The 14533-nt window shown below is 48.2% G+C and overlaps 1 protein-coding gene across 2 annotated transcripts in view; it reads right to left on the reverse strand.

Annotated features, from left to right (window-relative positions):
- The window catches only part of cfap99 (cilia and flagella associated protein 99), a 264896-nt gene extending 252219 nt beyond the window's left edge, over nt 1–12677 (reverse strand). Inside the window, exon 1 of one of the 2 annotated variants that reach the window (XM_069942179.1) lies at nt 12199–12519. In XM_069942179.1, the coding sequence (XP_069798280.1) occupies nt 12199–12356 (158 nt within the window). In that variant the 5' untranslated portion in view covers nt 12357–12519. Of the gene's footprint in view, nt 1–12198 lie in introns of both variants that reach the window. The other variant, XM_069942185.1, reaches the window with a different exon arrangement.
- Between the last annotated feature and the right edge of the window lie 1856 nt (nt 12678–14533).

The raw sequence follows: 14533 nt of genomic DNA on the forward strand, positions 1-14533 counted from the left end.
GAATGAGCTGCCAGAGGAGGTCATAGAGAACAGGTACATGGATATGGAAGGAGTCGAAGGACACATGTGTAATAAGAACAAATTACTTCAGTATCAAATTGCATTCACACGTTAAGTGAGATGCACACTTATTGCAGAGGAAGAAAGATAAAAGTATGATTTACACAAGAGTGCAAAGAGAGTGGTCCAATTATTGCACACTGCAGAGGCAGGGAAGCATTGCCACCAAATGCAATGGCTGAATAAAGGTGGGTTTGAACTGGAACTCCAACCATCACTTGTAGATATAAAGACTTGATCTGCTTTTTTAAATCATTAATTCAAAATTTGGAGATGCTCAGATGAAAACAACAAAAAACTCCAAATGCTAGCAATTTCAAATATGAAATGAAAAACACTGGAAACACTGAGAAGGTCAGCCAAGCGAAAAAGAGCTAATGTTGAAATGCCATTTTCCTTCTTGACTATTTGTTGCAAGTAGTCAGAGATATAAATTTAAATTAAAGAGAAAATACAGAACAGGGATGGATCAACTTGGCCTTTAAGATTGCTCTACTCTTCAATATGATCATGGACGATCTTCCCCCAGACACCTCCTGGAGCTGCCTGGTAGAACTTTTTATCGTGGAAATAAGTCAAAGGTGGTTTATTTGAAAATTTTAAAATATTAATATTTTGTGATTAATTAAAGCATACCTTGAGAACTACTTTAAAGTTGTTTATCAAACATGTGAAAGAGAACAGGGAACGGGGGAGAAGGCAGCATTGGCAGGATAGGATGGAGCACTGCCCTGTGCCTTGGTGCCTCCCACGCCAAGAACCAATACTTATATCTGTGAATTAAGCAAAAATTGAGAAAACCACAATCCAAGGTGAAGGTTCAACAACTGCCAGGTTCAACGACTCATCAGTCATCAGCTCATGGACTGCAGAGCTTCAAAGGACCCAACCTAATAGAAATGAGTCAGATTATTTTTCCAGATTCAATGTGGCTGATCAACTGATTAGTATTCTGACTGAAGCATTTCACTGCAGGTGGCATCACCCCTTTCCGTCTATCCTACATAAAATTACATTATTCCAATCTGTTAAGAATCACTTGCTGTTTTGTTAAAATAATAATTTAACAGATTCTTGGAAACTGAACTGGGAACTTTTAACCTGCAATCTGTGGAGTTTTGTTAATGTAAGTGTATCTCTTTTTCATTGATTCAAGGGGTATCAGGTTCAGATGCTGAGCCTAAATAAGACCATAAGACATAGGAGCTGAAATAGGCCATTCAACCCATCGAGTCTGCCCCGCCATTTAATCATGAGCTGATGCATTTTCCCAGTCAGCCCCACTGCCTGTCCTTCTCCCCATAACCTATGACACCCTGGCTAATCTAGAAGTTATCAATCTCTGCCTTAAATACACCCAATGACCTGGCCTCCACAACCACTTGTGGCAACAAATTCAACAGATTTACCACCCTCTTTCTAAATAAAATTCCTCTGCATTTTTGTTCTGTGGTCACCCTTTAATTCAGAAGTTGGTCCCTCTTGTCCTAGACTCTCCCACCATGGGAAACAACATTTCAATATCTACTTTGTCCATGTCTTTCAATATTCAAAATGTTTCAAGGAGACCCCCTCCCTCTCCTAAATTCCAATGAATACAGGCCAAGAGCTATTAAACGTTCCTCAAATGATAACCTTTTCATTCCCGGAATCATCCTTGTGAAGCTCCTTTGAACCTATCCAACGTCAGCACCTTTCTTGAACAAGGAGCCCAAAATTGCTAACAATACTTTGTGAAGTCTCACCAGTGCCTTATAGAGCCTCAACATCACATCCCTGCTCTTCTACTCTATTCCTCTTGAAATGAATGCCAGCATTGCATTTGCCTTCTTCACCACTGACTCAACCTGCAAGTTTACCTTTAGGCTATCCTTCACGAGGACTCCCAGGTCCTTTTGCATCTGGGTATGGCCTTGAGAAGGTGATGGCGAACTGCCTTCTTGAACTGCTGCAGTCCTTGAAGTGAGTTCAGAAGAGAGTTCCAGGATTTTGACAGAATTCCAAGTCAAGATGGTGTGCAGCTGGAGGGCAACTTCTAGGCGTTGGTGCTCCCTATGCTTTAGTTGCCCTTGTCCTTCCAGGTGGCAGAGATGGTGGGTTTGGAAGGTGTTGGTGAATTGCTAGTACTGTGTGCAAACAGTGGAGTGAGTGAGTGGCTGTGAATGGGGTGTCTATCCAGTCGAAGATATATATTTTCATGTAATAAAACAGAAAATGTGAAATTAAACTAAATTTAATATAGTCTACTGTAAGGCAAAGATTTGCTATCTGCAGAATTACTCAGTGCCCCTTACAGCCAGATAAAAAGTCACTGGGTGTCTATAGATTCGACTCCAGCTCTCCTGCAGCCTCACATTTTTCTGCAACCTGAGCTCCAAATGTCTTTGGCTTGGCTTTGCGGACGAAGATTTATGGAGGGGGTAAATGTCCACGTCAGCTGCAGGCTCGTTTGTGGCTGACAAGTCCGATGCGGGACAGGCAGTCACGGTTGCAGGGGAAAATTGGTTGGTTGGGGTTGGGTGTTGGGTTTTTCCTCCTTTGCCTTTTGTCAGTGAGGTGGGCTCTGCGGTCTTCTTCAAAGGAGGTGGCTGCCCGCCGAACTGTGAGGCGCCAAGATGCACGGTTTGAGGTGATATCAGCCCACTGGCGGTGGTCAATGTGGCAGGCACCAAGAGATTTCTTTAGGCAGACCTTGTACCTTTTCTTTGGTGCATCTCTGTCACGGTGGCCAGTGGAGAGCTCGCCATATAACACGATCTTGGGAAGGCGATGGTCCTCCATTCTGGAGACGTGACCCACCCAGCGCAGCTGGATCTTCAGCAGCGTGGACCTTTGACATAATAGGAAGGCTCCATCATCCTCGGCATCCTCTTGGATCTCAATACCTGGTGTCCCATCAGTCAGTCTCAAGCCAGTCTTTAGTATTCTGCTGTCTGGTGCAAGTCCCTTTACTGCAGTCACCAACAGCCCACAGCCTAAGTGGGAATCACCAACAGCCCCCTGCCTTTGTGTTCTTCAGCCTCAGAGCCCATCACTGATCTGTCACTGTGGTCACTGTCCCGTGGGTCATCTCTTCTTCTCTAATGGGGCATATCTCCCTGTTTTCTAGTGCCCTGCGCCAGTCCTCTGCTTCCCCTCATGGCCACTGCCGATCCTAGGCGCTGCCACCTTGGGCCCAGAACCCTAAGTTGCAGGATTTTAAAATAAACCATGGTCAACTCCTTTAACAGGCCATTTAAAGCCTCGACAGAGTCAATGGCAAACAATCGGGAAGCTGAGTCTTTGCTCTCCACCCTCTGCAGCTCAACACCAGCAGCAGTGCTGCCTTAAAACGCAGTCATTTTTTTTCAAGTGGGCTGCTGTGTCCCGCATGATGTCAAGCTTCAAACATGCATAATGTAGCACTCCTGAATGGAGAATTGTAGATGGAGTGTCTGACGCAATAAATTAAAGCAGCTTGAAACTATTGCTAAACATTAAGAAAATGTCATCTATTGCAACTCCATGACGGGGTCAGCTCCAGAACAAATGTTAGAGGAGGAGATTAACGTGTTAGGGGGAGGGGCACAGTGGAACGCTCATAAACTCGCTCAACAGGGGGGGGGGGCGGCGTGGGGGGGAATGCTATTAGATGCCGGGACCTACCTTTCAACTGTGGGAGGGGTTATTAAATGCCAGATATTCTTGTCAACAAACATTAACACCATCTGTCACTCCAATATAAGAAGATGCACGCTAGTGACGTGGCTGTGGGCAGGTGGAGAATCACTAGAGAGTGTCAAGCTGGATGCTAGTGATTCGGGGGTCGGGTTGGATGCCCCCCCCCAACCTTGACACCAACTCTGCTCTATGATATTTGAGAAAATTTATTCCACGTTGCACCATTCAAATCATACAAGATATTGTGTAGTCTTGTTTAATATTGATTTAATAAAGAAAATGAACTAAACTGCCCAAAATTGTACAGTACCTTGAAGGTGACATCAACCTCAAAATAATATTGTGCTTTCTTCAGTCCCTCAGGAGAGGGGAAAGAGTGCACACCCCTTTCTACATTAATAGCCTGAAGATGAAAGAGTAGATAGCTTCAAGTTCTTAGGGATAAACATCTCCAGTGACTTGACTTGGGACAAACACATTGACGCGACATTCAAGAAAGCCCACCAATATCTATTTTCTGAGAAGACTCAGGAAGTTTTTATATACCTTCTTCTATAGTTAATTTTTAAAAATTATATTTTCTCCAATAGAACATTACAGCACAGAAACAGACCTTTCTAGTCAGTGCCAAACTATTTTTCAGACGAGTCCCACTGAACTGCACCCAGTCCATAGCCCTCCAAACTCCTCCCATCCATGTGCTAGGGTCCAGGATGTGACTATGTGCGTTCAGAACATCATAAAAGGGGAGGGTGAGGAGCCTGAGGTTGTGGTACATGTTGGTACCAATGATGTTGGAAGGAAGGAGGAAGTGGTCCTGCAGAATGAGTATAGGGAGTTGGGTAGGGAGCTTAAAAGGAGGACCACTAAGGGGGTAATCTCTGGATTGCTTCCTGTGCCACGTGACAGTGAGGGCAGAATTAGGTGGAGGTTAAATGCATGGCTAAAGGGGTAGAGTAAGAGACAGGGTTTCAAGTTCTTGGACCACTGGGACCATTTTTGGGGAAGATGGGACCTATACCATAATGATGGGTTACATCGTAATCCCAGAGGTACCAGTCTCCTGGTGGGGGCATTTGCTTGGGCTGTCAGGGGAGGTTTAAACAAGTATAGTTGGGGACAGGGTTTCAAGTTAGGCAGGACAGCAGGGTGAGGGTTAGTAGGCTAAGGAAAGAGACAAGTTTGAATAATTTGAGGGAGGAAAAGCAGGAAGTAGTAAAAAGATGTTGTAGTGAAAATTGTGAGAATGGAAGAGAGGAGGATATGCAAAAGGTAGGATGTAGGAGATCCCTGAGATGTATTTATTTTAATGCGAGGTGTGTAGTAAGGAAGCTGGATGAGTTAAAGGTGTGGATATTATGATGTGGCATTATGATGTTGTGGCCATTAGCGAGAAGTGGTTGAAGGAAGGTTGTGACTGGCAGTTGAATGTTCAAGGATTTCGCTGCTTTAGATGTGACAGAGTTGGTGGATTAAGAGGGGGAGGTGTGGCATTACTTGTCAGGGAGGATATTACAGCAGTGCTGAGGCAAGGTAGACTGGAGGGAGGCAGTGTGGGTAGAGCTGAAAAATAAGAAGGGTGAGGTTACTATTATAGGGGTATATTATAGGCCTCCAAATGGGGAAAGGGAACTAGAAGAGCAAATGTGCAAGGAAATAGGTGAGATGTGCAGGAGAAATAGGGTGGTGTTGGTTGGGGATTTCAATTTTCCAAACATAGATTGGGAAACAGTCAGTAAAAGGGCAGGATGGCTTAGTATTTATGCATTGTGTTCAGGATTGCTTTTTGCAGCAATATGTTGAGACACCAACTAGAGGGGGAGCGGTGTTAAGATCTGTTGTTTGGGAATGCAATGGGGCAGGTGTCAGAGGTAAGCATTGGAGAGAACTTCGGATCCAGTGATCATGGGTCCATTAGCTTTAGCTTAGTGATAGAAAGGAATAGGTCGGGTCCGAGGTTGAAGGTCTTTGAGTGGGGGAAGGCCAGATTTGGAGAAATGAGAAGGATTTGCAGAGAATTGTGTGGGTTAATCTTTTTGCCGGAAAGGATGTAGAGGAAATTTGGAGGGCATTTAGGGGTGAGATTTTGAGAGTACAGATCTTTATGTTCCAGTCAGGCCAAAGGTGAAGACTAAAGGTTCGAGGGAGCCATGGTTTTCTAGTGAAATTAAGAAGTTGGTTTGGGACAAGAGGGAGGCCTATACCAAATATAAAAAACAAGGGATTGAGGAGATGTAGATTGCAGGAAGAACCTTAAGAGGGAAATTAGAAAGGCAAAAAGAAGGTATGTGGGGTCCATAGCTAATAAGGCGAAGGTGAATCCTAAGGGTTTTTACAGATATGTGAACAGTAAAAGGAGGGTTCAAGATAGAATAGGTCCACTGGATGATGGGACCGGTGAACTATGTCAGGAACCATATGAAATGGGAAAAATATTGTACAATTTTTTCTCGTCTGTATTTACGAGGGAAAGGGACATTGGGCTATACGAGATAAGAGAGGCAAAGGGCTTAGTTATGGAAAGGATAGGGATTAGTAAAGTTAGTGTTTTGGAGCTTATAGGGTCAATTAAGGTAAATAAGTCTCCTGGTCTTGATGGGATTTTTCCCAGGACTTGAAGGAAGGTCAGGGAACAAATAACGGGGGCACTGACAGTGATTTTTCAAAGATCACTGGAGGAGAGGGTGGTACCACAGGATTGGAGGGTTGCAAATGTTGTTCCATTGTTCAAAAAAGGCAGTAGGTGTAGGCCAAGTAATTATCGGCCAGTAAGTTTGACTTCGGTGGTGGAGAAGGTATTCTTCGAGATAGTATATAGGCATATCTGGATGGGCAGGGATTGATTAGGGGCACCCAGCATGGATTTGTAAAAGGAAAATCATGTTTGACCAACCTTGTTGAGTTTTTTGAGGAAGTGACAAAAAAGGTGGATGAAGGTAAAGCAGTGGATGTGATCTATTTGGATTTTAGTAAGGCTTTTAATAAGGTTCCGCATGAAAAGTTAATAAGGAACGTTCAGTCACTAGAAATTAGTGGAGAGATTGTGACATGGGTTCAGAGGTGGCTGGGAGATAGACAGCAGAGAGTCATGGTGGACAACTGTATGTCAGGTTGGAAACTTGTGACAAGCGGGGTGCCTCAGGGATCGGTGCTGGGTCCCTTGTTGTTTATCATTTATATTAATGATTTAGAGGCGGGTGTGGTTAATTGGGTAAGCAAATATGCGGATGATATGAAAATAAGGGGAGTGGTGGATAGTGAGGTAGATTTTCTTGGATTATAGAAGGATTTGGTTTGCTTGGAAGAGTGGGCTGAAAGATGGCAGATGGAATTCAATGTAGACAAGTGTGAGGTGTTGCATTTTGGTAAAAATAACCAGAATAGGACATATGCAGTTAAGGGGAGGGCACTGAGGTTCGCAGAGGACCAAAGTGACCTGGGGATTATGGTACAGAGTTCACTGAAGGTGGATTCCCATGGAGACAGAGTGGTTAAGAAGGCATATGGTATGCTGGCCTTCATAAATCATAGCATGCAGTATAGGAGCTGGGAGGTGATGCTGCAGCTGTTTAAGACATTGGTGAGGCCAGGTTTGGAATACTGTGCTCAGTTCTGGTCTCCAAATTATAGAAAGGATATAGATAAGGTGGAGAGTGCAGAGAAGGTTTACAAGGATGTTGCCTGGTTTACAGCTTCTGGATTACAGGGAGAGATTAAGGAGACTGGGACTTTATTCATTGGAACGTAGACGACTAAGAGGGGACTTGATAAAGGTATTTAAAATTATGAAAGGAATAGATAGACTAAACATAAACAGACTTTTTCCCTTGAGGGCAGAGGAGGTTGGAACAAGAGGCCATGAGTTAAGGGTGAGGGGGCAACACTTTAGGAGAAATATTAGAGGTGGCTTTTTCGCTCAGTGAGTGGTGGCGGAATGGAATGAACTTCCAAATGAGATAGTTGCGTCAGGGTCCCTTCTGTTATTTAAGAGAAGGTTGGATGTGTACATGGAGGTAAGGGGGTTGGAGGGTTATTGGCGGAGAACGGGAGGTTTGAGCTAGTGGAGTTGTTCTAGTGAACCGGTGCAGACTCGAAAGGCTGGCATGGCCTGTTTCCACTCTGTAAATGGTTATATGGTTATATTTACCTGTCCAAATTCTTCTTAAATGTTAAAATTGAGCCTGCTCAGCTGGCAGCTCATTCCATACCCCTAAAATTATGTGAAGAAGTTTCATCTAATGTTTCCCCCTAAACATTTCCCCTTTCACCCTTCACCAATGTCCTCTAGTTTGTATCTCACCTACCCTCAGTGAAAAAAAAACCAACCTAGATTTTCTCAGTCTATACTCATAATTTCAAATACCTCTATCAAATCAACCCTCATTTATTCAGACAAGTGTGAGGTGATGCGTTTTGGAAGGCCAAACCAAGGTAGGACATATGCAGTAAATGGTCGGGCACTGAGGAGTGCAGAGGGGCAGAGAGATCTGGGAACACAGATACATTGTTCACTGAAGATGGCATCACAGGTGGACTGGGTTGTAAAAAGGTTTTTGGCATCTTAGCCTTTATAAATCATATATTGAATACAGGAGTTGGGATGTAATATTGAAGTTGTTTAAGGCATTGGTGAGGCCAAATTTGGAATATTGTGTGAAATTCTGGTCACTTAACTACGGGTAGGATATCAATAAGATTGAAAGAATGCAGAGAAAATTTACTAGGATGTTGCAAAGTCTTCAGGAGTTGAGTTACAGGGAAAGATTAAATAGGTTTGGACTTTATTCATTGGAGAGAAGAATAATGAGGGGAGATTTATAAGATTATGAGAGGTATCGAGAGAGTATATGTGAATATGGTTTTTCCACTTAGATTGTGGGAGATAAATATGAGAGGTCATAGTTTTAAGATGAAAGGGGAAAGGTTTGGGGGGGAACATTAGGGGAAAATTCTTCATTGAGAGAGTGTTGGGAGTGTGGAATGAGCTGCCATGTGGTGTGCCATCTTGAGTTTTAAGAATAAATTGATAGATACATAGATGGGTGAGGTCTGGAGGGTGATGCAATGGAAGCAAGTCAATGGGACTTGTGAAATAATGGCTGGTACAGACCAGAAGGGCCGAATGGCCTGTTTCCTGTGCTGTAGTGTTCTATGGTTCTATGCTCCAGGGAATAAAGTCCTAACCTGTTTAACCTTTCCCTATAACTCAATTCCTGAAGTCCCATCTAACTTTTCTTCAGCACACCCCTCCCTCCCTCCCTGTGTCCCACCCACCCTCTGTCCTTTCACCTTTGGCCCCACCCACCCACCCACCCTCTGTCCTTTTACCCCACCCACCCACCCTCTGTCCTTTTACCCCACCCACCCACCCACCCTCTGTCCTTTTACCCCACCCACCCACCCACCCTCTGTCCTTTTACCCCACCCACCCACCCACCCACCCTCTGTCCTTTTACCCCACCCACCCACCCACCCACCCTCTGTCCTTTTACCCCACCCACCCACCCACCCTCTGTCCTTTTACCCCACCCACCCACCCTCCCACCCACCCACCCTCCCACCCACCCACCCTCTGTCCTTTTACCCCACCCACCCACCCACCCTCTGTCCTTTTACCCCACCCACCCACCCACCCTCTGTCCTTTTACCCCACCCACCCACCCACCCTCTGTCCTTTTACCCCACCCACCCACCCACCCACCCTCTGTCCTTTTACCCCACCCACCCTCTGTCCTTTTACCCCACCCACCCACCCACCCACCCTCTGTCCTTTTACCCCACCCACCCACCCACCCACCCTCTGTCCTTTTACCCCACCCACCCACCCACCCACCCTCTGTCCTTTTACCCCACCCACCCACCCACCCAACCTCTGTCCTTTTACCCCACCCACCCCCCCACTGTCCTTTTACCCCACCCACCCCCCCACTGTCCTTTTACCCCACCCACCCCCCCACTGTCCTTTTACCCCACCCACCCCCCCACTGTCCTTTTACCCCACCCACCCCCCCACCCTCCCTCTGTCCTTTTACCCCACCCACCCCCCCACCCTCCCTCTGTCCTTTTACCCCACCCACCCCCCCACCCTCCCTCTGTCCTTTTACCCCACCCACCCCCCCACCCTCCCTCTGTCCTTTTACCCCACCCACCCCCCCACCCTCCCTCTGTCCTTTTACCCCACCCACCCCCCCACCCTCCCTCTGTCCTTTTACCCCACCCACCCCCCCACCCTCCCTCTGTCCTTTTACCCCACCCAACCCCCACCCTCCCTCTGTCCTTTTACCCCACCCACCCTCCCTCTGTCCTTTTACCCCACCCACCCCCCCACCCTCCCTCTGTCCTTTTACCCCACCCACCCCCCCACCCTCCCTCTGTCCTTTTACCCCACCTACCCCCCACCCTCCCTCTGTCCTTTTACCCCACCCACCCACACTCCCTCTGTCCTTTTACCTTTGGCCCCACCCACCCTCCCTCCGTCCTTTTACCTTTGGCTCCACCCACCCTCCCTCCGTCCTTTTACCTTTGGCCCCACCCACCCTCCCTCCGTCCTTTTACCTTTGGCCCCACCCACCCTCCCTCCGTCCTTTTACCTTTGGCCCCACCCACCCTCCCTCCGTCCTTTTACCTTTGGCCCCACCCACCCTCCCTCCCTCTGTCCTTTTACCTTTGGCCCCACCCACCCTCCCTCCCTCTGTCCTTTTACCTTTGGCTCCACCCACCCTCCCTCCCTCTGTCCTTTTACCTTTGGCCCCACCCACCCACCCTCTTTCCTTTTACCTTTGGCCCCACCCACCCACCCACCCTCTGTCCTTTTACCTTTGGCCCCACCCACCCTCTGTCCTTTTACCTTTGGCCCCACCCACCCACCCTCTGTCCTTTTACCTTTGGCCCCACCCACCCACCCTCTGTCCTTTTACCTTTGGCCCCACCCACCCACCTTCCCTCTGTCCTTTTACCTTTGGCCCCACCCACCCACCTTCCCTCTGTCCTTTTACCTTTGGCCCCACCCACCCACCCTCCCTCTGTCCTTTTACCTTTGGCCCCACCCACCCACCCTCTGTCCTTTTACCTTTGGCCCCACCCACCCTCTGTCCTTTTACCTTTGGCCCCACCCACCCACCCTCTGTCCTTTTACCTTTGGCCCCACCCACCCACCCACCCTCTGTCCTTTTACCTTTGGCCCCACCCACCCACCCACCCTCTGTCCTTTTACCTTTGGCCCCACCCACCCACCCACCCTCTGTCCTTTTACCTTTGGCCCCACCCACCCACCCACCCTCTGTCCTTTTACCTTTGACCCCACCCACCCACCCTCTGTCCTTTTACCTTTGGCCCCACCCACCCACCCTCTGTCCTTTTACCTTTGGCCCCACCCACCCACCTTCCCTCTGTCCTTTTACCTTTGGCCCCACCCACCCACCTTCCCTCTGTCCTTTTACCTTTGGCCCCACCCACCCACCCTCCCTCTGTCCTTTTACCTTTGGCCCCACCCACCCACCCTCTGTCCTTTTACCTTTGGCCCCACCCACCCTCTGTCCTTTTACCTTTGGCCCCACCCACCCACCCTCTGTCCTTTTACCTTTGGCCCCACCCACCCACCCACCCTCTGTCCTTTTACCTTTGGCCCCACCCACCCACCCACCCTCTGTCCTTTTACCTTTGGCCCCACCCACCCACCCACCCTCTGTCCTTTTACCTTTGGCCCCACCCACCCACCCACCCTCTGTCCTTTTACCTTTGACCCCACCCACCCACCCTCCCTCCCTCCCTCCCTCCCTCCGTCCTTTTACCTTTGGCCCCACCCACCCTCTGTCCTTTTACCTTTGGCCCCACCCACCCACCCTCCCTCCCTCCCTCCCACCCTCTGTCCTTTTACCTTTGGCCCCACCCACCCACCCACCCTCTGTCCTTTTACCTTTGGCCCCACCCACCCACCCTCTGTCCTTTTACCTTTGGCCCCACCCACCCACCCTCTGTCCTTTTACCTTTGGCCCCACCCACTGTCCTTTTACCTTTGGCCCCACCCTCTGTCCTTTTACCTTTGGCCCCACCCACTGTCCTTTTACCTTTGGCCCCACCCACTGTCCTTTTACCTTTGGCCCCACCCGTACTTTGTTTTCCCCTTTCTATACCTAATATTACCCCCTTCCTACGGTCGGAGTAAAGGGGTTAAACCCCTGCCCATAGATGCTGATGAGTTCCTCCTGCAATTCTTTGCCTGCTCAGTTAAAAATGGTGTTAATAACCCGCTATTAAAATGACAATTGATTAGAAGCCCAGCTTCAAGAACAGTTTCTTTCCCTGAGCTCAACGCAACCTGCTGGAGATCAACTCAGGAGAATGATGCTGCCTTTTGATCTGAGCCATCAAACGAACATCCATCACTGCACCTGACAACAATCTTGAACTGGAAATGTCTCCCCCCCCCCCCACCTCCCAAATCTCCCAACTACTTTTAATTAATAAAGACAGACCCACTTGCTCAGCCGCTTCGTCGGGAGGTCGAGCTTCGCTTCTTTGGTGAAGGAGGAATGGCGGACCGCAGGGTACCATGGGAAATGTGGTCCTGAGCACGCGCGTCTGCCTTCAAGCTGGCGGCAACGCACAGCGGAACAACTACAATGCCCAACCGCCATTGCGCGGCGAGGACCGTCAACATGTTTGGCCGTTGCTAGGCAGCAGAGTCAAACCCTGAGCGCAACTAAAAATCGGATAGAGAAGGACTGTTCCAATATACACACAATAAAACAGAAGGAAACCCACTCTCTAGGATTGCGGTTTGTATTCCTGTGTTCATTTGAAAAACGTGGCAAGGTAAGACTTTTGTTGAACGGTGATTGGCTAGCGTTCATGTCAATCACCGTGGGCGGGGCAGGGACCTCAGTCATTTCCGGTTGTGTCCTGCGAGTGTGCTGTGGTGCAGTGTGGGATGGTGTTGTCATGTCAGCGAGGAGGCAGCCGGGTTGATGCGGTCGGCGAAGAGCGTGAGGGAAGGAGTCGGTTCGGTGTCCGCGTCAGAGCGGCAGTGAACGGAGAGCGGCGACTCTCCGGGGGGAGGAAGGCTCGCTCGGTCGGTTGATTGACAGCGGGGCCGGGCGAGCCCGGGACCGAGGCGCCGCCAACATGAACCGGTTCCGCAAGTGGCTCTACAAGCCCAAGGTGAGCTGACTCCCTACCGTGTTTGCGGCCCTCTTTTTTGCGGCTCCCCACGCCACAGATTATCCATTGCAATGAAAGTAAGTCTGCAGACATCCCATGCACACGCTCCCATCGGGCTGAAAGAGTGCTCCTGCATCAACACTCTTTAAGTTGGTTTCTTTCCCCCCAACCTTCAGGCTCCTGAGTGAACCCCTCTTCAGTGCTCTTCTGCTGCCCTTGCTCAGTGCAAAATAATCTTTGTTTTCATTGTAATCCTATACTGTTAATTGTACTCTTTGTATGGCCGTGTGAGGGTCAGAGGTAACTTGTCTGCAGAAGATCACTGTACTGGGTATAATGGGACACAAGCTATGACAGTGAAAGTTTAAAAGAAGTTTTTGGAATATTCATCAAAATGGAGAGAGAGGTAAAACACGAAAGTCTGGAGACACTGATTGAAGTAAAAGCACAAGGCTGGAGAAAGTCGGTCGGTCAAACTGTACTTTACTGTGCAAAAATACATAACCAACGTTTTGGGCTTCAAGCCTGTCATCGAGGTCTGGCAAAATGGAGGCGGATTGTGGGATGTGCCACCAATGTGAACAGGTTCCGCAAGCCCAAGGGGAGCCGAATCCAGCTGTGTTTGTGGGGTAGTGTTTTGTTGCTACCCACCCACGGATTCTTTACTGCCTTGGAAGTAAAGCATGAGAAGTCTTGATATGCTCCCATCAGGGAGCATCAGGGCTTAAAGACACTTCTCTGTAGGAGTTGACCCACTTGCGCCCTTGTCACCATTTAGGGGCCCAAACAGTCCTTCCAGGTGAAGCAACATTTCACTGTGAACCTGCAGGGGTCATCTACTGCAGCTGGTACTCCCATTGTGTTCTCCACATCAGAAAAAACTGGACACAGACTGGGAGATTGCTTTTATTTTTTTGAGCACCTCAGCTCTGTCTGCTGCCATCAGGTGGATCTTCCAGTGGCCACTCATTTCAATTCTCCATCCCATTCCCTTGCTGATCTGTCTGTCCGTGGTCTCGTGTACTGCCAGACTGAGACCACCTGCTAATTGGAGGAACAATACCTCATCTTCTGACTGGACACCCTCCAAATCGATGGCATTAATATTGACTTCTCTGGCTTTTGTTTAAACCCATTCCCACCCCTCATTTGTCCTCCATTGCCTTCCCCCAGTTCTGTCTCTCCCTTCCCTCTCTCCTTTTTGGATCAATTCTCACCTCCCCATTTGTCCAATTAACACCTTATGTGGGTCTGGACTCCTCCCCCAGCCAGCAGTGTCTCTATTTTGAGATTTCCCTTGAAGAAAAGCTCAGGCCTGAAGCTTTGGTAATATATCTTGATCTCCTGTAATACATTCCTCCAGTATTTTGGTGTGTCTTTACTCCATCAGCAGTGCCTGCATACTTTCACTCTGCTCCCTGCTCCTGAATGAACCCCACTACAATGGTTGTCTGCGGCCCTTCCTTGGTGCGAAATAATCTGCTTTCATTGTATTCCTAAACTCTAAATTTTGCTCTTTATATGGCTGTATGAATGTAAGGGATAACCTTTTAGTCAGTTTGCAGAAGAACACGATTGGGTTTAAACCCAATGTGGAGAAATTCAGCAGGTCAGACTGTACCTGAAATAGCAAAGATACATAACCAAAGTTTTG

This window comes from Narcine bancroftii, chromosome 1 (assembly GCF_036971445.1).
Source record: "Narcine bancroftii isolate sNarBan1 chromosome 1, sNarBan1.hap1, whole genome shotgun sequence".
Classification (NCBI taxonomy): domain Eukaryota; kingdom Metazoa; phylum Chordata; class Chondrichthyes; order Torpediniformes; family Narcinidae; genus Narcine; species Narcine bancroftii.